This window comes from Lepus europaeus, chromosome 5 (genome assembly GCF_033115175.1).
Source record: "Lepus europaeus isolate LE1 chromosome 5, mLepTim1.pri, whole genome shotgun sequence".
Lineage (NCBI taxonomy): Eukaryota > Metazoa > Chordata > Mammalia > Lagomorpha > Leporidae > Lepus > Lepus europaeus.
This window is the reverse complement of record NC_084831.1, coordinates 39,885,706-39,911,064: the sequence shown is the minus strand read 5'-3', so window position 1 is coordinate 39,911,064 and position 25,359 is coordinate 39,885,706. Positions and strand designations below refer to the sequence as shown.

Below are 25,359 nucleotides of genomic sequence, written 5' to 3'. Positions count from 1 at the left end.
TCCATAAGCTATACACTGGAAATTTATATTCATTAAATAAAAGTTAAAATAAATAAATAAATAAATCTAAAAAAAGAAAGTTCGTTTCTTGAATGCTTTAATAAACCTCAAAGATCCTTGCTATAGTGCTAAAATTCGTTGCCTCTGTGAGTCAGTGTGATGTCACAGAGATGAATGGAATGAGATTAAACAGAAACATTCTTAATTACTTGAAGTCATTGAACAAGGTGGGAGAAGGTCCAGGAGAATATTACAAACTATAGGAGAAAGAACAAGGAAATCATCTGATGCTTCTGGTCTGTAGGAAACTTACAGACTTACTTCTCCAATTTGGAAAATGTTTTCTGTCCTTGTATATCTACTTTGTAGAAAATTTGACTCTTCTGTATTCTTTTCACATTTGTATTTTATTTACTCAGATACCCTTAGCAAATAAGGGGGGGAGTTGAGAAAGTGAGAAAGGCAGTAGAATTTGTGGTTTTAAAATTGTGTTATGAAGAAAGAGATTCTGAACCATCCATATTCTGTAATTGAAAACTTCTTATAATTCTAGATGGTATATGAAGAAATCTTTCTACTTATAATCTATTAAGGCAAAACTATTTGAATAAAATGTTATCCTAATAACACAACAAAATTAGAAATGTCAATTTTTTTTTTTTAAGATTCACTTATTTGAAGGGCAGAGTTACAGAGAGGCAGAGGCAGAGAGAGGGAGATAGAGACAGAGAGATCTCCCACCCGCTGGTTCACTTCCCAAATGGCTGCAATGGCCAGAGCCGCACCGATCCACAGCCAAGAGCCAGGAACGTCTTCCAAGTCTCCCACGTGGATGCCGGGGTCTAAGGACTTGGGCCATCTTCTATTGTTTTCCCAGGCCTTAGCAGAGAGCTGGACTGGAAGTGGAGCAGCTGGGACTCGAACCAGAGCCGATATGGACTGCAGGCACTGCAGGCAGCAGCTTTATCTGCTGTGACCCAGTGCCAGTCCCCAAATTTGTTTGATAACATCAAGAATTTTATACTGCTAACAACTTTTTACTAGAAAATGAAGTACAAGTTATTAAATTTATAAAATCGTTTATGTTTTTACTTTTATAAAGATGTGGAACTAGAATTAAGATCATATGATTATCTGTCTTTTAATTGTAAAGTTACAACTTTGAAGGGAATTTAAAATGCTATTCACCTTGTATAATCTAAGTAATACATAACATTAAAATGTTATGTGTTCAAATTATCATACTGTACATATATAATTATAGAATGAAACTAATTTTCTATTATTTCCCTATAAAAATTTCATAATCAACTAGAGATGTATTTTTTATAGGTAAAATAGCTATTTATTCAGCCTCTTGTGTCAAACTGTTCTGTGCATGTACCACTAGAATCAGCACACCCTTTATAACAGGCAGGATTGCAAATCAAATTTTATTTCATGTTACCTGATTATATAAAAACTGTAAAGTAAAAATGATACATAATTCCTTTTTTTTTTTTTTTTTGACAGGCAGAGTGGACAGTGAGAGAGAGAGAGACAGAGAGAAAGGTCTTCTTTTGCCGTTGGTTCACCCTCCAATGGCTGCCGTTGCCAGTGCACTGTGGCCGGCGCACTGTACTGATCCGAAGGCAGGAGCCAGGCGCTTATCCTGGTCTCCCGTGGGGTGCAGGACCCAAGCACTTTGGGCCATCCTCCACTGCACTCCCTGTCCACAGCAGAGAGTTGGCCTGGAAGAGGGGCAACTGGGACACAATCTGGTGCCCCAAATGGGACTAGAACCCGGTGTGCCGGCGCCGCAAGGCGGAGGATTAGCCTATTGAGCTGTGGTGCTGGCTCCTTTTAACATTCCTAATAAACAGTTCAGCAGGAGATATGAGGCACAAAATCTTAGTAAAACATGACACAGGAAGAACAGTAATGTAATTCTCACTTAAATTTAACTTGTCTTAATTTGTTATTAATATACAAAGACAACAAACTTTTAAAACATTATATTTACTAAGATTCTGGCAATAGCTTTATGTAACAAAACAACAGCATACCAGCCTGCCACTCAACTTGTTTATGATTAAGTCTAAGCTTCAATATGAAGCTGTTTAAAAAAAAAAAGGAAATCCTGCTTTGTACATGCTAAATATCTTGGCATGTATGCCATTAAACATAGTAATGAATTTAAGAAAGCAAGAGTAAAGAGTTAACAAAAGCTACACAATGCAGCCTAAATGAAATTTGTACAAAAAATAAGTAACTATCACTGGTTACATAAAATTTTCCTGACTGGTTAAAACTTACCAATATAAACATGCACTTTAGAATCTTTAGCTGCCAAGTTCTAAAAGCACCAGTGCCTACTTTGAAATGCTTCCTTTCCAAAGCCAAAGTGAAGTCAACATTAATTCAAATGACATCATTTTAATGCTAAAAATATTCAGTTATTATTCAAGTGGAGGTAAATTCCAGAGACTGCAGGCTTTCTCCTGCTGCAAAGGGCCTGTTTCTCTGGCTCACTCAAAGCAGCCCACAACAGAGTCCCAGGATGAGCTCAGCAAAGGGCAAGAGTGCTGTCCGAGCTCTGACCGCCCCATGAAGCATGGCTACTGTGTCCACAGAAAGAGGATGTGGAGGACCAAAGGCACGCTATTCTGCTAGCTAAAGAGACACCAGTCCTCCCTCCCGACCCTAAAAGCTCCTTCCCCAGGTCAATACAAGTATACAAGGGGCAAAATTAAAATACACTTATCTACAGAGTAAGGATTCTGGAGTATCAATGGAATCCCTACTTTAAAAGTTTTAACTAGAATCATCTGGTCATTTCTGATTACATCTTACAGATGTATCCAGAGTGTTTCTGTTGATTTATTACTAGATAGTTCTAGTCAAAACTGTTAGCTTCATTCCCAAGTATCTTTTTTTTAAACTTTTATTTAATGAATATAAATTTCCAAAGTACAGCTTATGGATTACAATGGCTTCCCCCCCCATAACTTCCCTCCCACCCGCAACCCTCCCCTTTCCCGCTCCCTCTCCCCTTCCATTCACATCAAGATTCATTTTCAATTCTCTTTATATACAGAAGATCAGTTCAGTATATATTAAGTAAAGATTTCAACAGTTTGCACCCTCATAGCAACACAAAGTGAAAAAATACTGTTGGAGTACTAGTTATAGCATTAAATAACAGTGTACAGCACATTAAAGACAGAGATCCTACATGATATTTTTTTTTTAAAGATTTACTTTTTTTTTTTTTGACAGGCAGAGTGGATAGTGAGAGAGAGAGACAGAGAGAAAGGTCTTCCTTTTTGCCGTTGGTTCACCCTCCAATGTCTGCTGCGGCTGGCGCATCATGCCGATCCGAAGATAGGAGCCAGGTGCTTCTCCTGGTCTCCCATGCGGGTGCAGGGCCCAAGCACGTGGGCCATCTTCCACTGCCTTCCCGGGCCACAGCAGAGAGCTGGCTCCTACATGATATTTTTTAAAAATTAATTAATTTTCTATGCAATTTCCAATTTAACACCAGTTTTTTTTTTCATTTCCAATTACCTTTATATACAGAAGATCGATTCTGTATATACTAAGTAAAGATTTCATCAGTTTGCACCCACACAGAAACACAAAGTGTAAAAATACTGTTTCAGTACTAGTTATAGCATCACTTCACATTAGACAACACATTAAAGCCAGATCCCACGTGAGACGTAAGTACACAGTGACTCCTGTTGCTGCTTAACAATTTGACACTCTTGTTTATGGCATCAGTAATCTCCTTAGGCTCTAGTCATGAGTTGCCAAGGCTATGGAAGCCTTTAGAGTTCGCCGACTTTGATCTTATTCCGATAGGGTCATAGTCAAAGTGGAAGTTCTCTCCTCCCTTCAGAGAAAGGTACCTCCATCTTTGATGGCCCTGTTCTTTCCACTGGGATCTCACTTGCAGAGATCTTTCATTTAGGTCTTCTTCTTTTTTTTCTTTTCCATGGTGTCTTGGCTTTCCATGCGTACAATGCTCTCATGGGCTCTTCAGCCCGATCCGAATGCCTTAAGGGCTGATTCTGAGGCCAGAGTGTTGTTTAGGACATCTGCCATTCTATGAGTCTGCTGTGTATCCCACTTCCCATGTTGGATCCTTCTCTCCCTTTTTGATTCTATCAGTTAGTATTAGCAGACACTTGTCTTGTTTGTGTGATCCCTTTGACTCTTAGACCTATCAGAGTCATCAATTGTGAACTGAAATTGATCACTTGGACTAGTGAGATGGCATTGGTACATGCCACCTTGATGGGATTGTATTGGAATCCCCTGGCACATTTCTAACTACACCATTTGGGGCAAGTTCGATTGAGCATGTCCCAAATTGTACATCTCCTCCCTCTCTTTTCCCCACTCTTATATTTAACAGGGACCACTTTTCAATTAAAATTTAAACACCTAAGAATAATTGTGTGTTAATTACAGAGTTCAACCACTAGTACTAGAACAACAACAACAAAATACTAAAAAGGAAAAAGTATTACATTGTACATCAAGAGTCAGGACAAGAGCTGATCAGGTCATTGTTTCTTATAGTGTCCATTTCACTTCAACAGGTTTCCCCTTTGGTGCTCAGTTAGTTGTCACCGCTTCCCAAGTATCTTAACCACTAGGTAGGACTGCAGTGTCTTATTTCCCAGAGTTACCAAGCGCTGGAAGAGAGAAAATAGTTGTCAGGCAGCAGGCAACAATCACAGCTCTTTGACACAGTGGCATCTGAGTGGCTACTGCAGGAATAATTCTAAAAATAAGAAAATTCATGTATTTTAGTTAACTATGCCATAGTTTTCACAGTTGAAATTTCCTTACACATTGCACTTTCTTTGTAAGGGATCCTATTTTTCTTAATGTTAAGGCAAGTCAGGACTTGAACTTGCAGCCTTCTTGTCTTCTTACTGTGTTTCTTATGCTTCTTTTTTGTTTTGTTTTGTTTTGTTTTTATTCTGTTGCTTTTTCTTCTTTTTGGCACGTACCTCCTCAATGTAATCTGATTCTGATAAGGATTCAGCTGACAAAGGCTTATCTTCAGGATACATCTTTCTCTTTTTGCTGAGTCCTTTAATGTCCTTTTCTTTCTTCATTGCATCCTTTGATTTCTTTTTCTTTTTTAAACTGTCCTTACTGTCTGGTTCAGTTTCTGATATGGAGCTTTCGGAAGATTATGTGAATGGTTCTTCTTTTTCTTTCTCTTTTTTCCTTGTTTCTTATCATCTTCAGAGTGCAAAGAACTGCTGGAAGAATCAGAGCTTGATGAAGAAGATGAATACCTACCAGATTTCTTCTTTTCTTTTTTTTTTTTTTGTCTTTTTTTAGATGAACTTTCACTTCCACTTTTAATTTCTCTCTGTGTTTTTCTAGTTCTTTCTTCTAGTTCTCATTCATTTTTTCTTCAAATTCAGCCAAAGCCTTGGAGCCTTTCTTTTTCTTTTCCAGTTGCTCTTTTACTTCTTCCCAGGTAGGTCTTGGCCGATTCATATAATCCTGGATTGTTGGCTGGCCCTGAAGACTGGATTGGACCCCTTGATCTGGCCATTGCTATTGGATTCACATAGGCCACCCGATTGTCCCGCTTGCCCATGGCACCTGCCTAAGCCAAACCGCCAAATGCCGAAGGAGACCAAGCCAGAGAAGCAGCCCAAATGGCCCTGCCACCTGCTAGAGATGTATTTTTAACACTACCATACATAGTCCTCCTAATTTACAAAAGCCAATTTTTAAATATAATGAACCAATATGTATATTAATTTTTAGTATAAAAATACATTTCTGACTTTGAAATTTGGAATTTTCAAATGATTAAATATTGGGCTTTAATTTTCATAAAGCCCTTGTTAGTTAGACTTAAGAAGAAAGTTTGATGTAATATGCTTGTTAATTAGTGTACAAAAGTTACCTAGGAGAATGTGGATTTGATTTTCTCTAGGATCAGCAGAGATAGGAAGGATCATGTAGTTGGCTTGAATAGATTTTATGTATATTAGATTACTTCCGAAAGTTTCTTCGTCCTCTATCTAGGATTTTTAAAAATCTGTCCAAGTTAATTTTTATTTTTTATGTTTAGGATAAATTCGTTTACCATTCAGCTCCAGTTGAAAAGTCACACGGCAGACTGCAAAGCAGAACATCAAGATCACAGAAGAAGAAATCCAAGTCACCTGAGAGAAATAAATACTGCATAAATGCAAAAAACTACGAACAGCCCACCATTTCTTCAAAGTCACACTCTCCATCTCCCTACACAAAAAGACGCATGTGTGAGCTTTCTGAAGACACCAGGCGGCGGCTGGCGCATTTAAATCTGGGACCTTATGAGTTCAAAAAAGAAACAGATAAGCCTCCATTTGTGATTAGACATGTACGTGCTGTCTTATGAATTTTCCATTTGGAAATGATAAAATCCACTAAAATATTATTCTGAAGTATCTTTCAACTTTTGGTTTATATTAATGATTTTCTTTCTTGAATTGTTAGCCTAGCAATCTAAAATGGGAAATTAGAAATCAAAGAACATGCTTTTTCAGTCTTTAAACCTGCAGAGATCAAGCTGCATTGTGAATGCCATGTTAAATCCTCTAAGTACCCATTTCTTTTCTTCTCCTACAGTGGACAGCGTAATAATTCCTCAGATTGAACTTGGTTGTAATTGACATTATTAATAAAATGGCAGGATAGGATTTTAAAAGAGAACCAGGTGTTCTTTATGAAAAGGAAGACCCTCAGCCTTTTAAAAAAAAGTTTAATGGAAAGTAGGTTTCCTTTGAAATTATGTCCTTTGGGTAAGCTTTGTATAATGGCCTTTTGAAGCAAATCATTATCTGATAGGTATAGGAAGGGCTTTCAAAGTGAAGAGAGTTAACTTAAGGGTGGCACAGTCCTGATCTTTCTATTATAGAAGCCAGATTTGGTAAAGTTTAAATTTAGAGTCTTGTGTCTATATGATAGCCAAATAGATTTTGACTAAATTTAAGGGCTATTTAATAAAGAACCTACTCAGAATCTTCATAGTTTCATTAAATCACATGCAGCTTTTTTTTTTTTAACCTTAAAAGCAATTGTTCAGTGTCGATGCATGGGTGGGAAAGTAGGGTGGGAAGTAAGAGAGAGTAGGGTGGGAAGTATCACTATGTTCTTAAGTCTGAGTTTATGGAATACATGAAATTTGTTCATCTTAAAAAAGCAATTCTTTACAAAAAGCTTTCAAACTAATAAAAATTACTAAAGGTACATTTTAAGATCATTCTATCTGCAGATACAGATATAATGTATTAATACTGAAACTCAAGATAAGAAACAACTTTTTGGGTTATCTACAAAAGAAACTCCTAACTCAAATTTCTGTCAATCATGTTTTCTAGATTCTCAAACCAGGGAGTCCAACATGAAAGCATGCCCCTTTGGGTGTCTTACGCTGTCTCAGTATACACGATCTGAAAGTTAACAGTTTGAAAAGCAGCATTTCATTCCATCTTTATGTTTTTTAATGATTAATTAATTAGTTAATTGGAAAGGCAGAGTGATAGGGAGAACCCCCCCACACACACACACACAGATATCTTCCATCTCCTGGTTCATTTGCCAAATGCCCTCAACTCTGAAGACAGGATCCAGAAACTCCATGTGGGTCTCACATGTGTGTGGCAGGAATGTGAGTGCCTGGGCCATCATCTGCTGCCTCCCAGGGGCATTAGCAGAACGCTGTACTGGAGGCAGAGACCAGACTTGATCCAGGCACTCCAGTTATTGCATACAGGCAGGCCAAACGGTGGCTTAAGCTGCTTTGCCAAAACGTCCACCCTGATCTTTGTGTTTTGAGTATGAATGCTGTATTATGTTTACTTAAAGTGGTAGTTTTTATTATAGGAAGAAAATTTATAGTGTAATGGATACTTTCAATTGGTAATATTTTATTGAGGTTATTGTGATTATGCTTTTCTTACTTTTATAGAAATTCTGTCCACATCTTTTTGTTGCTGAGTGATAATCCAGATGTTTTTAATTAGATGCTTGATGGAAGTTTTAGGATCCTTTAATTTTTATGTCTGCCCACAATTGCAAATTAAATTTAAAAAGTATATAATATATTCTAAAGGAATAGTAGCATTTTAATTAAAATGCCAAATACAAGGATAAGCAAATATTATGGAAGTTAGCCACATAAAATTATTTGCAACAATGACTGTTCTTTTTTTTCCATCTAGCATTTATTTATTTTTAAATTTATTTATTTATTTTTTTTAATTTCATAAATGTGAATTTACAAAGTGCAATTTTTGTATTGTTGTGGTTTCCTCCCCAACCTCCCTCCCTCCCATGGCCCTCCCCTCTCCCTCTCCCATCCCACCCTTTATCGAGTTTCATTTTTAATTACCTTCATATACTGAAGATCAACTTAGTATATACTAAGCAAGGATTTCAACAGGCTGCACTCACACAACCACACAAGGTATAGGGTATTGTTCGACTAGTAGTGTTTTTAAGTTTCATAGTAAAACACATTAAGGACAGAGATCCTACGTGGGGAGCATGTACCCAGTGACTCCCGTTGTTGATTTAACAATTGGCACTCTTATTTGTGACGTCAGCAATCACCTGAGACTCTTGCTATGAGCTGTCTAGGCTGTGGAAGTCCCTTGAGTTCACCGACTCTGAACTTGTTTAGTCAAGGCCATGTCACAGTGGAGGTTCCTTCCTCCCTTCAGAGAAAGGCGCCTCTCTCCTTGATGGCCTGTTCCTTCTTCTGGGGTCTTGTTCACCAGGGTCTTTCATTTAGATTGGTTTTTGCCACCGTGTCATGGCTTTCCATGCCTGTGAGACTCTCATGGACCTTTTAGCCAGATCCGAATGTCCCAAGGGTTGATTCCGAGGCAGGAGTGCTGTTTTGGGCATTTGCCATTCTATGAGTCTGCTGTGTGTCCTGCTTCCCCCACAGGATCATTCTCTCCCTTTTAATTCTATCCTTCATTATTTGCTTACACTGGTCTTATTTGTGAAATCTCTTTGACACATACCCTATCTTTTTTGATCGGTTGTGTATTTATACTTATCTCTTTACCAAGTGCACTGGCATTGGTACAATGACTGTTCTTAAAATTTTTGTTTTATTATTACCTTCCATTTCAGTGTTCCAAATGGAATAATTTTATCATTGCTTAGTATAAACTTTGAAGTTTTTAAGTGGCTTTCCCTTCAGAGTTCAGTAAACAAAACTTCTAAATTTGAGTACTTATAAAATTGCTTATTGAAGAGCAAATTGTATTTTTCCAATTGTATATATAAACAGGATTTCCCTCACCCACACCTCCCATTTGTAGTTTTAAAAGCACTTAGCAGATTGGTAGCCAAACACATTTTAACTTGATACATGTACATGGAAAATGTTAACACTGTTAAGAAAGACAAATAGCACATGCTATGAAAAATAATCTTAAAACATAAGAAACAATTTTTAAGAAGTAAGTTAGCATACTTCTGAACAAACTAGCACAACCATCCTAAAAGGATTAAACAGCCTTTTTGATTTTCATTTATGAAGAATAGGATATTTTCTTTTTCTATTGTGATAAAATACACATAACATGTAATTCCCTATTTGAACCATATTTTCTTTAAGTTTGTTTGAGAGGCAGAAAGAGAGGTACAATGATAGGGGACCATGTATGTCTCACCCAGGGTCTTAACCACTAGGCCAAATGCCCACCCTGAAACACTTTAAATTGTAAAATTCAGTGGCATTTAGAATGTTCAGTGTTTGCTCTAGAGCTTTTGTCTCCCTAAATAAAAACACTATACTCATTAGTGAGACCCTATTTCTCCATGTTTTATCATTCTAACTTGTATTTTTGTTTAAAAATTCAATTATTATTATCTATAAAACACTCAGCAAGCTAGGCTCTAAACACAAAGCCAAGTAAAGGGTTTGAGTTCAAAGTATTCATGCTAAAGAGATAAGTAGCAAATGGCTAGACTTGATTTCCTTTTATCTCCTTTTTAAAGATGTAATTATTTATTTGAAGAGGAGTGAGATAGAGGCTAAAAGATCAATTTCCATCCACTAGTTTGGTCCTCAAATGGCTGCAATGGCCGGGGCTGATCCTGGCCAAAGCAAAGGATCCCAGAATCTGTCTGGATCTCCCATGTGGGTACAGGGGCCCAAGCACTTGGGCCATCTTCTACTGTTTTCCCAGGCCTTAACAGAGAGCTGGACTGGAAGTGGAGCAGCAGGGACTTGAACTGCGCCCATATGGGATGCTGGGTACTGCAGGTTGCAGCTTTACCTGCTATGCCACAGCTCCGGCCCTGAAGATGTTTATTTTAAAGTAGGTACAAATATGCAATTAAAAGTTTCTGGAGACTAATTTCAATTTTATTTAAAAATGAATGCAAAATACTTGACTACATGGACTTTGGAACATGACTGACCCATGTGGACACTCAGGTTAAAGTGATGTCTGTTGTACTCTATGTTCCTAGTACCATAAGATTGAAAGGCTGAGAATGCATAAGCTCTTTTTCACGGTGAAATCCTGCTTCCTTTAGGTTGATCCCCCAAGTCCTAGGGCTGACACTTTATTCGGATCTTCTAGCAGAGACTGTGAAAGAGATGGATGGTCCAGGATGCACACGGGTAAGCTAGAAATTCTCTTTGTTCATTGCTTTCATTATGTAATCTATACTCGAGCCTTTTTCTTGGCATTGATGAACATAAATGGAATCTTTGTTGTTTTATTGGATAATATAGTGTAGTATAGCTTTTTATTACTTGTGGGACACCCACATAGGTACTCTAAAATGATAATTTTAGTGTTGTCATAAACCATCTTCCTCTTTGGATTCAAAATACATATTAGCATATTAAAGACTACGTTACCTTCTAATAAAAATTGATTGTGTTCAGCTCAATACTTTTAAAATTTATTAGACTATGGAGCCCTTTTCTAACCTTAACATATATTCCTTATAGAGCAGCTTTGGAAAACATAATGAAAAGAGTTCAGGGGTTATGTTTTTTGTATATATATTTAGACGTATGTTTGATGGTTGCTTTGTTACTTAACTTGACATTCTTGAACAAATAATTTAACTGCTTTGATAATTTATTAATTAAAGAGCAAAGATACTGTGGCAAATGTCTTAGTACATGAGCACTTGACAGATGGATAGACCAATGGAACAGAATAGAAGCTGCAGAAATCAACCCACACATCTACAACCAACTTACCTTTGACAAAGGAGCTAACATCAATCCCTGGAGCAGAGAGGGTCTCTTCAACAAATGGTGCTGGGAAAACTGTATCTCTGCATGCAGAAGTATGAAGCAAGACCCCTACTTTACACCTTACACAACAATCCACTCAAAATTGATCAAAGACTTAAATCTATGACCCGATACCATCAAATTATTAGAAAACATTGGGGAAATGCTCAGGATAACTAGCCATCAGGGAAATACAAGTCAAAACCACGGTGCAGTTTTGCCTCACCCCCATTAGAATAACTTATTAAAAAATCAACAAACAATAAATGCTGGTGAGGACGTAAGGAAAAAGGTAATCCTAATCCACTGTTGGTGGGAATGTGAACTGGCATAGCCACTGTGGAAGACAGTATGGAGATACCTCAGAAATCTGAATATAGACCTACTGTATGACCCAGCCATCTCATACCTGGGAATTTACCCAAAAGAAACGAAATCAGTATATGAAAGAGTTATCTGTAACCTCATGTTTAGAGCAGCTGAATTCATAATACCTAAGATATGGGATCAACCCAAATGCTTGTCACCTGAAGACTGGATAAAGAAATTATGGGATATGTACTCCATGGAATACTATACAGCATTAAAAAATGAAATAATGTCATCTGCAATAAAATGGATACAACTGGAAACTACTATATTTAGTGAATTAAGTCAGTCCCAAAAGGACAAATACCATATGTTCTCCCTGTTCTGTTCTGCAATTAATTACCTAAAAGATAATCTAGAGAACTGAAATTGACACTTTGAGATGCGATGACTTTGAACAGCCCTTATCTCAACTGTTGAACAGGTTTTTTTCTTTTTTCATGATATTTTTAAACTCTTTACTAAGTATAGAGTTCATCTTATGTGTAAAAGTTAATAGAAAATACATCTTAGTAAAATGTAAGAATGGGAATAGGAGAGGGAGGAGGAAGGAGTGTGGAAGTGCAAGTAGGGTGGGAAGAATCACTGTGTTCCCAAAGCTGTATTTATGAAATGCATGAAGTTTGTATACCTTAGATAAAAGCTTTCTTGGGAAAGATGTCAGCTAGTATTAATGACTATAATATCTTTTATATTTCTAATAAAATAGTGTTTTAGTTTATAAGAATATATTGTTCATTGTTAGCCCTAGTGCTTATGGTTAAAGAAATTGCTTCTTAAATTCAATATGAATATGACTCTTATGAAGGAGTTACATGATTATAAAATTAGGGATATATTTTTTTTTGACAAGCAGAGTTAGACAGTGAGAGAGAGAGAGAGAGAGAGAGAGAGGTCTTTATTCCATTGGTTCACCTCCCAAATAGCCACTATGGCCAGTGCGCTGCGGCCAGCGTGTTGTGCCGATCCGAAGCCAGGAGCCAGGTGCTTCTTCCTGGTCTCCCATGCGGGTGCAGGGCCCGAGGACCTGGGCCATTCTCCACTGCCTTCCTGGGCCACAGCAGAGAGCTGGACTGGAAGAGGAGCAACCGGGATAGAACTGGCTCCCCAACCGGGACTAGAACCCGGGGTGCCGGCACTGAGCCAAGTGAGCTGCTGCGCTGGCCAAAATTAGGGATATTTGATGTCTATATTTATTGTGTATGTTTAGGGATATTTAATGTCTATAAATATTGTCTAGTGAGTTCAGTGTACGCTAGCAGCCTTTAAGGTTAAGTTACTATATACTGAGAAAATCATGGAGGAAGAAAAGTGAGATAGAGTGGGGAAAAAAGAGAGTCATAGCGTGTAGTGATCTTTGTTTCTATTTCTATACTGTATTATATAATCTGTTTTTTTAATGCGAAAATGAAACATTCTTTTCTGAGAACATGCAGAGTTTCTGCTTATTATTATTATTTGGCACTAACAGTGAGATAGATATAGTAATCAATAAGGTTTTATATTCAAAATAGCATTTTATGTGAAATTATCGATGTGTGATACCATACTTCCTCTCTTGGAGGATACTTCTGGATATGGAAAATGAACTTTAAGGACCAGCCAGTGGAAAATAACATCATTATCGAAGTTTCTTTGGAAGATTTTTTTGGAGCACCTAAGTGTCTGATTTGACAATTATGTATTTACCAGCATAACTATTATCATCTCTAAGAATTTTTAATGATGTCTGTGTAGAGATATGAACAGAGACATGATATGATCAGAATTTTTAAGATGTCTGTAGAGATATGATCAGAGGACAGCAGTGAGCTGACTTTTTTTCTTTTAAGTTTTTGTTGTGACACAATTTCAGACATACAGAAGATAGAAATAATTCAAAGAATTCTCATACACCTCACACTGAGGATCCAAAAATAATAATATTTGCTTTCTTTTCCAAACCTCTATCTTTTCCCTTTGCCTTCTCTTCGTCCTTCCCTATATGAGTTTGTGTAAGTGCCTATGTAAGTATTTTTGACAAAGGTATTACTATGGACTGGGTAATATTCCTCCAAAAATCCTAAGTTGAAGCTCTGCCCCGAGTGTGATGGTTTTTGGAGATGAGGCATTTGGGAGTGATCAGGGTCAGATGAAGTTGTGAGCAGGGCCGTCACTGGATTATTATTTGTAGCCCCTGTCTATACTCTCGAGCAACAGAGATTTTTGTACTTACTGCTTGTTGAATCCTTTATTTAGTGGAGGATCAAGCTTGCGATTATACAAAAATTTGGGAGTATGTCATCGTAAAAATTAAAAGAAAAAAATAAGAAAAGGAGGGAGGGTAGGGTGGGAATATCATTATGCTTTTAAAACTATATATATTAAATATATGAAATTTGTTCCCTTTTTATAAATTTTTAAAAAAACTTTTAAAAAGCCCCAGAGAGCTTACTCTATTACTGCCATGTGAGGATTAGCTAGAAGGCAGCCATCTATGTGCCCAGAGAGATCTCATCAGAACCTGATAATCTCCAGCCTACAGGATCATGAGCAGGAGATTTCTGTTGTTTAAGTTCCCCAGTCTGTGCATTATTGCACAGACTAACACATGATTCTCTTCTCCGATGCAGTTCTCAAAAGCAGGTAATTAGCATTCTATAATAATATTAACTAATCTGTAAACCTAAGTCAGATCTTGCCAGTTCCAATTACACCTTTGTAACAAAAATCCTACATCCTTTAAAGCGTTCAGTTGCCATGTATTTTTGGTATTCTTTAGTATAGAACAGTTCCTTGTACATCTTAATTGGTGATCATTACTCTTTTAGTCACTGGCAAACAAGAAATATTCCTTGTGCTAAATGTTAAGGGAGGGGGACATTTGGGGGCTTTGCTACTGATTCAGGTATAGGAATAAGAATCCTAAATATATTAAAAGTCTGAGAGGCCGGCGCCATGGCTTACTAGGCTAATCCTCTGCCTGCAGCACTGGCACCCTGGGTTCTAGTCCCGTTCGGGGCGCCGGATTCTGTCCCGGTTGCCCCTCTTCCAGTCCAGCTCTCTGCTGTGGCCCAGGAGTGCAGTGGAGGATGGCCCAGGTCCTTGGGCCCTACCCCCACATGGGAGACCAGGAGGAAGCACCTGTCTCCTAGCTATGGATCGGCGCAGCACGCCAGCTGCAATGTGCTGGCTGTAGTGGCCACTTGTGGGGTGAACCAAAGGAAAAAGGAAGACCTTTCTCTCTGTCTCTCTCTCTCACTGTCTAACTCTGCCTGAAAAAAAAAAAAGTCTGAGAAACAGTTTCAGCTTGATTGCAGCATAAGTGAGCAAGATATAATGGGAAATCCTTTGGTATATGCCTTTTCTTTTCATTGACTTTGATTTTTAAAATTTATTTGTTTGAACAACAGAGGGAGAGAGAGAGAAAGAGCTGTCACTCATCTGCTGGTTCACTCTGTAAATTCTCATAAGAACTGGGCTGGGCCAGTCCAAAGCCAGGAGCCTGGACTCAGTCCAGGTCTTCCATGTGTGTGGCAGGGATGCAACTATTTGAGCCATCACCTGCTGCCTCTCCAGTTCACATTAGCAGGAATCCTTGAATTGGAAACAGAACCTGATCTTGAACCCAGGCACTCCCATATGGAATGAAGACATCCTGTCTGACATCTTAACCACTATGCCAAATTTACTTTTTAGGAGATTGGATCCCCTGAGAGATATTAAACTCAGGTTTTATTTTATAAAGCTGAACATCTAGCTTTACCTCTGGTCATAGTGATTTACATATGGCAAAAGCATTGGCTTTTGTTCCAGAAGAGCAGAAGTTAAACTTAGAATATTACAGGGGCATTGGGGTACATATGGGTAAGTACTAATAGTATGCACACATATTCAGCAGTGGGGAATTTTTGCAGTAAGTAGTAGTATTACCCACCAGAATGGACTTCAGTTCTTTGAAGTTGTGAAAAAGGAAGGTGGTACTATTCTTTATAGCAGAGCATATGGAAGCTCCCAAAGTAGGCGTTGACACTCAGGGAACAGATACTGGTACAATTTTCAGAATGGGTTCAAGTATTACTTTGATATCATGAATTGGTATGGAGAGAATTTTAGATCAGTGCTCCTTAACTACATGTCAGGATTGATCCTCTGAAAATGAATCATATCTGAGCCTGTGGTTGAGGGTCACATAGAGACAGAAGGAAGTACTGAGTCTAAGTTACCAGATTAGTGTTGTTATGAGTGGTGACTTTAGGACAAAGTGGATCCCAGTTTCTTATAGATGTGTGCTAATGAAATGGTTTTCATGATTGATTATCACATTTGGGTTTTAGCCAGGTTAGTCACTACTTGGTATTTGATTAATTGGATTATATATCACATCTATTTGATTAGCAAATTCATAACATGTCATTTTTGAGACTAAAGACACTTTCATTGTCCTTTAAAATAGAAATATTTTAATGAGGTAATGTCCTACTATCCTTTATTAATGGAATTGCACTGAACTAGCTATTGACCTCAATTGCACCAGAGGTTAGATAGGAAGTCAGTCTCCAGAAATGTACAGTACATATAGTAATCAGTCCTACCTATCATATTAGTCTGCTCAGGCTGCCATAACAAAATTACCATAGACTGGGTAGCGTCAACAGCAGGCATTTAGTCTCTCGTATTTCTGGAGGTTTGGAAGTGTAAGATCAAGGTGACAATGAGGTGCGTTTCGTTGTGGGATCTCTTTTCTTGGTTATAGGTGCCCACCATCTGACTGTTGCCCACACAGCCTCTCTGTTCTTATTGTGCATGGGAGTCAGGGGCAGTGGGGATAGAATAATGTCTCTGGTGTTCCCTCTTTTTTTAAAAAAGATTTATTTTATTTATTTCAGAGAGTTACACGGAGTGGGGTGGGTCCTTCCATCCACTGTTTCACTCCGCAGTTGGCCGCAACAGCTGGAGCTGTGTTGATCCGAAGCCAGGAGACAGGAGCTTCTTCTGGGTCTCCCATGTGGGTGCAGGGGTCCAAGGACTTGGGCCATCTTTTACTGCTTTCCCAGGCCATAGCAGAGAGCTGGATCAGAAGTGGAGCAGCCAAGTCTCGAACCAGCACCCATATGGGATGCTGGCACTGGAGGTGGCAGTCTTAGCAGCTACGCCACAGTGCCAGCTCCTGGTGTTTCTTCTTATAGGGGCACTGGTCCCATCATGAGGACTGTACACACATGGCCTCATCTAACCTTAATTATCATCCAAAGGTCCTATCTCCAAATACTATCACTTTGGGGCTTAGGGCCTCAGAATATGAATTTTTGATGGATACATTTAGTCCATAATACCTATTTCATAACATTTTCAGAGAATCAAATAATAACTAACATTTATTGAATGTGTCTTTTCTGCTAGTTGCTTTTCTGAATACTTTAGTTGTGTTGTGTTAGTAAATTACAAATAACCACATGAAGTTTAGAGATTATTTATTTCTGTTTTGTGGATGAAGAAACCTGAGATTTAAAGATGTAAGTTGTTCAGGATCACACACACAAGATCTGAAATGGCATGTTCTTTTTCATCATACGTAAATGTGACCCATTTATTATTATACCCGTTACAAGTTTGCTTTTTAGGAAGTTTTTCTGATCATCCTTAACCTTGAGGGATTACTTTCTGATAGATCACAACATTAATTGTCTGTACCATTTTGGCTTTTAGCATATTCTTTTATTTTGCTGTCATTCAACTTTTTATAATTTAACCAAACAGATTTTAAATACTTCATGGTCATGAGCCATGGCTTTTGTCTCCTGTATCACCTGCGTTTGGAATATAGCTAGTGCTTAATTGTTAGTGAGGGTGGTTAAATGTGCACCTTGTGAAATCTCAGATCAAAGTAATAACTTGTAAAAATTAAAGAAAAATATAAACTTGTTCAAATTCTTTACATATGGTTTGTGGAAAGCAGAAACCTTCAAATATTTTAACACACTGAAACTTTTTATGCTATACTGGCTTTCAGTGTGTCTATTTACCACTTCTAGAAATTATCACCTTAATCTTTAAAGTTAGCATTTTTGGACATTTTGGACCTTACAGTCAGTTTGTGTTTATCATTCTTTATTCTGTCTACTAATTATGGCCATGTAGTGCATTAGATTTATATACCATAGGAGTTGGGCTGGGATTTATTTTTACTTTTAATTTTGAAAAGTACATGAAATAAATTGAATCTTACAGAAATTAAATGGAGAAGTTGGCCTTTTGTTTAAAACTTACTGTTGCACTGACTTCTAGTTTGGTTGAGGGCACCTAGAAAATAAACAAGATCTAGTACTGTAAAAAAAGATTAATATCATCAGAGTGTCCATATCACTCAAAGAAATTTACACAATCAGTGCAATCCCAGTGAAAATTCCAAAGACATTCTTCATGGAAAAGGAAAAAACAATCCTATAATTCATATGGAAACACAAACACCCCTAATTACCCAAAGCAATCTTTTTTTTTAGACAGTGAGAGAGAGACAGAGAGAAAGGTCTTCCTTTTCCTTTGGTTCACCCCCGAAATGGCCACTATGGCCAGTGCACTGTGCCGATCCGAAGCCAGGAGCCAGGTGCTTCCTCCTGGTCTCCCACAAAGCAATCTTAAACAATACATACAAAGCAGGAGGCATCACAACACCAGCTTTCAAGACATACGTCAGGGCTGTTATAATCAAAACAGTCTGGTACTGGCAAAAAATAGGCATGTAGACCAATGGGACAGAAACCCCAGAAATTAACCCACACATCTACAATTAACAAATCCTAACAACTGAGCTAAAATAAGTCCCTGAAGAAACAACAGTCTGTTCAACAAATGGTGTTGGGAAAATTAGATTTATACTTGCAGAAGTTTGAAACAAGACCCCTTCTTTATACCTTATACAAAAATCAACTCAAAATGGATCAAGCAACTAAACTTAAGAACTGAAACCATCAAGGAACAAGAGGAAAACATTAGCGAAGCATAACAAAACATTCTTCTAGGCAAAGACTTCTTGGGTAAGACCCCAAAAGCACTGGCAATAAAAGCAAAAATATGCAAATGGGATTTCACGAAGCTAAGAAGATTCTGCACAGCAAAGGAAATACTCAACAAAATAAAGAAACAATGGGAGAACATATTTGCAAACCACATCAGAAAAAGGAGTAATATCCAGAATATGTAAGGAGCTCATGAAACTGAATAACAACCAAACAATCAAATTAAGAAATGGGTAAAGGGCATAAACAGACATTTTTCAAAGTTTAAATGCAAGGGGCCAATGGAAAAAATGCTGAGGATCACTAGTCATTAAGAAAATTTAAATCAAACCACAGTGATATTTCATCTCACTCCAGTTAGAATAGCTACTATCCAAAAGTCAAAAATAACAAATGCTGATAAGGTTGTTGAGAAGAAGGTACCCTCATACACTGTTGATAGAAATGCAGATTGGTACAACCATTATGGAAGACAGTGAGGAGATTCCTCAAAAAATTAAAAATAGATCTGTCATATAACTCAGCCATCCCAATTCTGGGAATATATCCAACGGAAATTAAATCAGCACATGAGAGAGTACTCCATGTTTTTTTGTAGTCCAATACAGAATAGCAAAGATATGGAAATAACCCTGATGTCTATCAACTGATTATTAAATTAAAAATTGTGGTGTATTGGGGCCAGCGCTGTGGTGCAGCAGGTTAAAGCCCTGGCCTGAAGTACTGGCATCCCATATGGGTGCCGGTTCTAGTCCCGGCTGCTCCTCTTCTGATCCAGCTCTCTGCTATGGCCTGGGAAAGCAGTAGAAGGCTCAAGTCCTGGGGTCCCTGCACCCACATGGGAGACTGGAATAAAGTCCTGGCTTCTGGTGTCAGACCAGCGCAGCCATCTGGGGAGTGAACCAGTGGCTGGAAGACCTCTCTCTCTGTCTCTACCTCTCTGTAACTCTGGATTTCAAATAAATGAAGATAAATCTTTAAAAAAAAGTGTGGTGTATATATACAATGGAATATTGTTTGCCCATAAAAATGAAGCCCTGACATTTGCTACAAAATAAATGATACTGGAGATTATTATGCTAAGTGAAATAAACCAGTTTCAGAAAGACAATCATCACATTTTCTCTTCCTTGTGGAAGTTACTGTAGAGTATAAAAATTATGTGGTTGTCATATCATTTGGTGTATAATTGTAAAATATTTCTTTATTGAGTCATACCATGTAAAAGACAATATTGAATAGCCCTCACTTTGTGATATTAGTATCTCTGTTTTCAAGAAAAATAAAGTAATAAAAAACCTGAAGGATTTACTGAATACAGATTTTTCTAGGTCTCTACCCATATGTGTGTGTGTGTGTGTATTTCTGGATAAGGTGGTTTGAGAAGGTAAAATATATAGAATTTGAGTGATTTTGCCATAATGAGCGATGAACTAGATTTGCAAATTATGTTTTTGATTTGCTTGAATGTCAGTTTAACACATATGTAATACTTTTAGATTGATTGTAGAAAATTGACTCCCTTAAGTAATGAGTAAATTCCAAAATTTGTATGTATGATGTAGTAGTCATTATCTTAGGGAGAGATTTAGAATGAGTTTTAAAATCCACTATTTCACAGATAACTGTGCTACTGATCTTCACAGTTACCTGATTTAATCCTTACTCTTACTCTCTGAGATAGAGTAAGCATTATTTTTATACTCTTAAGATGAAGAGGAAGCAATATTAATTATACAACTTGGCCAAAACTATATATTTAATAATATAATTTGGAACTGAATCCAGGCGTATTTGAATTAGAATTTGTTGTAATAATGATATCCATAATTATGTTAACATTTATTTTAGTGCCTGTAGTTTTGGTTTAATCATAGTTAACATTTACTTACTAATATTCAATATAATGTTTTAAGGTTTATTTTATTTATTTGAAAGAATTACAGAGAGAGAGAGAAATAGAGAGATAGACATCTTCCATCTGCTGATTCACTCCTAAAATGGCCACAATAGCTGGGGTTGGGCCAGACCAAAGCCAGGAATCAGGAGTTTCTTCTGGGTCTCTCATGTGGGTGACATGGGCCATCTGCTGCTGCTTTCCCAGGCACATTAGCAGGTAGCTGGATCAGAAGTGGAGCAGCCAGTACTGGAACCAGTGCCCATTGCAGGTGCGGCTTAAGCCATTGCTCCATAGCACCATCCCTTAATGTAATATATAAAACAGAACCATGAAAGAGGTAAATCATAGATTATTAATCTGAGACTTAAAAAGATTACCTAAGGTGCTCAAGAGCATAAAGTTTGGTACTGGGGCCTGAAATATGTATTGCAGATGTCATTTGTCAATAAGACCTGTATACTGTTAGTGCTACCACCTCTAAAGCTGGTCCTGTTTCATTATGCCCATCTGATTTTAGGTAGACTCTGAGAATAGCAGTGCATGTCATCTGACAATCTGTTTTTGAGAACAGTGAATCTATAAGCATACATTTTATTTGATTGTAAACTTTTTTAACTAAAATTTATGCATTCCATGTAGACATATGGGTTTACCAACTAAAAGTTATTCTGTTTTGTATTCATATGTGCCCTAGTGTAATGAAAATAGTGTTTATGAAATCATTTCCTTCCAGAACTGATGCATATCTTAATAGGATGGTTCATCTTCTTTGCTTATGTACCATTGTTGAAAAATTTTAAAATATTTCCAAAATCTACCTTATGAATTATAATTGTAGAAATAGTGATAGTAGCAAAAATCAAAGATGAAACTAAATTTTGTCCCTTTTGGTGTGAAATATTTATACTTTAGTTCTTTTGTGTATCCTTTTTCAGATCATTCTCATCTTGGCTGCTACCGACCAAAGGATTACAAGGTCTGTAGAATACATTACAAAATGATGTTTATGCCAGCTTTTAGACAGCAGCATAAGTTATTTTATTGTATAGTTAGGCAGGAATTATCATGTTCATTTAGTAAAAATACATGAACAATAACTGTCACATAATTTATGCCATTATTTTCACAGCTATGTCAAATAGTATAATAGGCTTTTCATTGAACGTCTTCCTGCAAGTATTTTGTAGCTTTTGCTTGTTCCTTTGGATTGATTACTGAATGTATTTGTGTATGTTGATGTTTGGGTGTATTTGTGTGTGGGAGAGAGGGAAGTTTGTGTTACTCTCACTAATACCTCATGCAGTAATATTTTCAAACTTTATTCACAGAGCACTCTCAGAGTTTTTACAGTATTTGAATGCAATTCATGCTCTCTTGTTAAAATTCAGTCTTGTTATTTATCTTACCTTTATAAATGAAAGATCATTATCACATGCTTATAGGGGTAATAGACTTAAAAGTGCAGTGAAAGCAAAACAGGATTACTAAATTTTGGCTACATGCTGTTGTTTGCTAAAGGCTCTGAGATGTATTCTCTATTCCTTTAAATGAGACAAGCAATGATAGAGAGGTGCAAGCCACATACTAATAGCTGAGGATTTCTTATGCCTATTTAAAAGGGAATTGAAAAGATAATACATATTTTAGTGCCACTTGGTTTATGTTCATGTGCCATGTAAAATAATCTTGGGTATGATCTAAAATAATTCTGAGAACCATATTAAAATTATCTGCCATACCACTGGTATTCAGTGTCCTACATTTTAACAAGTACTGCCTCACAATTTGTCTTTTCAGTCACTAAGTGAAAGCTTCTGGATGATAAGTGTTATTTTTATTTATTTATTTAAAGATTTATTTGAAAGACAGAGTTGCAGAGAGAGGTAGAGACAGAGAGAGAGAGGTCTTCCATCCTCTGGTTCACTCCCCAATTGGCCACAATGGCTGGAGCTGCGCAGATCCGAAGCCAGGAGCCAGGAGCTTCTTCTGGGTCTCCCACGCAGATGCAGGGGCCCAAAGATGTGGGCCATCTTCTGCTGCTTTCCCAGGCCACAGCAGAGAGCTGGATCGGAAGTGAAGCAGCTAGGTCTTGAACCAACACCCATATGGGATGCTGGCGCTTCAGGCCAGGGCATTAACCCACTGTGCCACAGTGCCCACTCCTGAATAGCATAGTATTTTGCCAAACTTGTGACTAAAGAAATATGGAAAATTAAATAATGAGTCAATAAGGTGTTTGTTTAGGGGCCCAAATCCACCACTGTCAGAATCATCCAGGTAGAAATTTATAAAAAATTATTGTAATAAATGAAATTACTGAAAATGAATAGTGGACTTTTCTATTTTTTTTTTGCATATTTCTAGGTGATTGTTACATAATTTCCTTGCCACCTATTCAAGGATTCTCACTTGAGACCTGCTGGTATAGACTATGAATATGGCACTTGTGTAGCTTGTCTCTATGTGGTGTTTGTATGGTGTTGTGCCTTGTTTAAGCCTATCTGTCAAAGAGCGTGGGACTGGCAAAATATAATTAGTCTACACCTTTCCCACTATATAGAATTTATGCACACATATACTTACCCACACTGATGGGTAATATGTACACACATATATGTATAAATCTATGTATATATACAGAAATATACAAATATATACATATATTTGGATACATACCCACTCATGCACACTGATATGTTTTGTTGTTGTTGTTGTTGTTTTTGACAGGCAGAGTGGATAGTAAGAGAGAGAGAGACAGAGAGAAAGGTCTTCCTTTTTGCCGTTGGTTCACCCTCCAATGGCCGCCGTGGCCAGTGCACTGTGCTGATCCGAAGCCAGGAGCCAGGTGCTTCTCCTGGTCTCCCATGCGGGTGCAGGGCCCAAGGACTTGGGCCATCCTCCAACTGCCTTCCTGGGCCATAGCAGAGAGCTGGCCTGGAAGAGGGGCAACCGGGATAGAATCCGACGCCCCAACCAGGACTAGAACCCAGTGTGCCGGTGCCGCAAGGCGGAGGATTAGCCTGTTAAGCCACAGCGCTGGCCATTGATATGTAATATATATCTATGCACACACCAAAGTAACAAAGCATAGTGTTCAGTTTCTTGCATGGGGAGGGTCCCAGAAAGCTAAGGTATAAGCTTTTCTTTTTCATGTCCTTCAGGTCATGCTCCATAATTGATAATTATATACTTCTTTTCATCTTTCTTTTAAAGTCTTCTTCTCACTAATTTGTCTATGCTAAAATGGTAAAGTTATCAATGACCTTACTAGTAATGCTTATTGATAATTGCTAGTAACCAGTACCTTGACATGTGATGTGGTTTTCTATTATATGTATTGTATTAATGGATTATTATGTATTTTTACTATATAAAAATACAGAATAGAGAGGAAAAGGATAAACTTTATGAGATAATCATCTTTGTCCTAAGGTAGTAATCCAGCTAATGTTGAGTAGTTCATTTAAAGATAAATATGAAGAATCCTCTTTTCCACATTAACTTTGCCAAAACTTCAACCTGTCTTTACTTCCTTTTTTTAAAACTTTTATTTAATAAATTTAAATTTCCAAAGTACAACTTTTGGATTATAGCGGCTTTTTCCCCCATAACCTCCCTCCCACCCGCAACTATCCCATCTCCCACTCCCTCTCCGATCCCACTCACATCAAGATTCATTTTCAATTATCTTTATACAGAAGATCAATTTAGTATACTAAGTAAAGATTTCAACAGTTTGCACCCACACACAGAAACATAAAGTATAAAGTACTGTTTGAGTACTATTTATACCGTTAATTCACATAGTACAACATATTAAAGACAGAGGTCCTACATGGGGAATAAATGCACAGTGACTCCCATTGTTGATTTAACAATTGACACTCTTATTTATGGCGTCAGTAATCACCTGAGGCTCTTGTCATGAGTTGTCAAGGCTATGGAAGTCTCTTGAGTTTGCCAACTCTGATATTATTTAGACAAGGCCATAGTCAAAGTGGAAGTTCTCTCCTCCCTTCAGAGAAAGGTACCTCCTTCTTTGATGGCCCTTTCTTTCCACTGGGATCTCACTCACAGAGATCTTTCATTTAGGCCATTTTTTTTTTTTTTGCCAGAGTGTCTTGGCTTTCCATGCCTGAAATACTCTCATGGGCTTTTTAGCCGAATCTGAATGCTTTAAGGGCTGATTCTGAGGCCAGAGTGCTGTTAGGACATCTACCATTCTATGAGTTTGCTGTGTAAGGAAAGTGATCCTTGTTAAATATAAGAGTGGGAATAAGAGAGGGAAAAGATGTTCAGTTTGGCACATGCTCATTCAGACTTGCCCCTAACAGTAGAGTTAGAAATGTGCCAGGGGATTCCAATTCAATCCCATCAAGGTGGCATGTATCAATGCCATCTCACTAGTCAAAGTGATCAGTTACTGTCCTCCTACTCCTGTCTGTGGATTTTTTTCCTTGGAGGGTAATTAGTGTTGAGAAGTTCACAGGATTATTATTACTTTTTCCAAGTGGTAGATTTTATTTTTTTTTAAACTTCTATTTATTGAATATAAATTTCCAAAGCACAGCCCACGGACTACAATGGCTTCCCCCCACCATAATCTCCCCCCCACCCGCAACCCTCCCCCTCCCCTCTCCCCCTCCCCGCTCCCCCTTCCCCTTCATCCACACCAAGACCCACCCTCAACTCTCTTCACATACAGAAGATCAGTCCAGTACATACTAAATAAAGACTTCAACAGTTTGCACCCGCATAGCAACACAAAGTGAAAAAATACTGTTGGAGTACTAGTCACAGCATTAAAC

General features: G+C 37.7%; 1 protein-coding gene and 1 pseudogene across 3 annotated transcripts in view; one reads left to right on the top strand and one right to left on the bottom strand.

Moving 5' to 3' along the window:
• SPATA6 (spermatogenesis associated 6) overlaps positions 1 to 25,359 on the top strand; it is a 127,231-nt gene that overhangs the window by 44,864 nt on the left and 57,008 nt on the right. For all 3 annotated transcript variants that reach the window (XM_062191292.1, XM_062191291.1, XM_062191293.1), the window contains 3 exons: positions 6,092 to 6,385; positions 10,567 to 10,654; positions 21,487 to 21,527. In XM_062191292.1, the coding sequence (XP_062047276.1) occupies positions 6,092 to 6,385; positions 10,567 to 10,654; positions 21,487 to 21,527 (423 nt within the window). The remainder of the gene's footprint in view (positions 1 to 6,091; positions 6,386 to 10,566; positions 10,655 to 21,486; positions 21,528 to 25,359) is intronic.
• Positions 4,881 to 5,626, bottom strand: LOC133760742 (protein FAM133B-like; annotated as a pseudogene).